This window comes from Blastocystis sp. subtype 4, assembly GCF_000743755.1.
Source record: "Blastocystis sp. subtype 4 strain WR1 chromosome Unknown seqid_0895, whole genome shotgun sequence".
NCBI lineage: Eukaryota > Bigyra > Opalinata > Blastocystidae > Blastocystis > Blastocystis sp. subtype 4.
In genome coordinates this window covers 1-1,222 of record NW_014568652.1, presented here as the reverse complement: position 1 = coordinate 1,222, position 1,222 = coordinate 1, and the positions used below count along the sequence as shown (strand labels likewise).

General features: G+C 38.5%; 1 protein-coding gene across 1 annotated transcript; it reads right to left on the bottom strand.

Annotated features, from left to right (window-relative positions):
* Nucleotides 1-8: 8 nt before the first annotated feature.
* JH06_5606 (hypothetical protein) lies at nucleotides 9-1,090 on the bottom strand (the record flags this gene model as incomplete). The annotated part of the gene is made up of 2 exons (XM_014669212.1): nucleotides 9-30; nucleotides 60-1,090. 2 exons carry the CDS (start codon nucleotides 1,088-1,090, stop codon nucleotides 9-11), a joined length of 1,053 nt encoding a protein of 350 aa, XP_014524698.1.
* Between the last annotated feature and the right edge of the window lie 132 nt (nucleotides 1,091-1,222).

The following is a 1,222-nucleotide window of genomic DNA, read 5'->3' as shown; positions in this document are numbered from 1 at the left end:
TTGACACATCACTCTGTATCACCTTCCAATCTGTGTATTCAATCTGGAAAGGGAAATACGTTGAGAACACACTTGATACATAGATCGGTTTGGAATCTTCTCCATTAATTGTCATGATATCCAACTCCATCTCTCCATAATCAACAGTCAAAGTGTAACCAGATCCAAGTACCCATTCATATTCATATATATCAGCTCCTTCAAATGTGTAGATTCCATCATTCAAACAGAAATCAACATAGTAATATGCACCTGATACAGGAAAATCAGATTCAGATCTCAACACAGTTCCTGAGGTTCCTCTTCCTTCATACAGTTTCCATGAATTCACATTATATTCGAAGATACGAACAGTCATCAATCCCTTGCCTCCAGTACATATTGAAACTGAGAGAGAGATAGTATCACTCACATCTCCTCCAGTCATCTTAGTAGCAGTGATGGTGTAGGTTTGAGTACCATTCCCGACAGTGGCAGTACCTGAGATCCAACCAGTGTGAGGATCCAATACAATACCATCAGGAAGAGAAGGGTTGATTCTGAAGTTCATGTAACGATCTCCATTCTGAGGAATCACTTCAGACATCTCAACATACTTGATTACAGTGACTGAAGAATCATAAGTGAAGTTAGGAATATCAGCCAACACATTATCAGCAAACAGATCCAGAGATTGAATATACCAATAACAAGAAGAAGGATTACTAATACCAAAGTTCTCAAACTTGAATTGATTGTAAGGAGTATTGTTAGGGAAATAGATTCTCTTCTTCTGACCAGCAAACGAATAAGTGAGACCAGTGACTTCCTTCAGAAGTGTCCATTCATCTGTATCTGAGTTACGACCATACAGATTGAATTCAGTTGTCCATTCATCTCTACGAGACTGATAGTTCTGAATCTGAACAGAACTGATCCATTCACGATGATCATTATTCAATGTGATGGTGAGAGAATTGGTATTGGAACAGTCACTCGAAGAGAAATCATTCAACATGTCTCCCTCCTGAATATCATCGATACCAGTAGATGTAGTAGTGAATTCCCAGATATGAGATTCAGATTGTTCTGAAGGCATCAAACGAACCATTGTATCGAAATAGGATGTGAGTTGAGTATCAGTAATAGCAACAATAGCAATAGCAATCGTGTTACTTCCAGATTGAAGGAATGTCACTGGAGTGGTTACTGTTGAAGTCTGAATCTGTTTACCTGGAAGAGT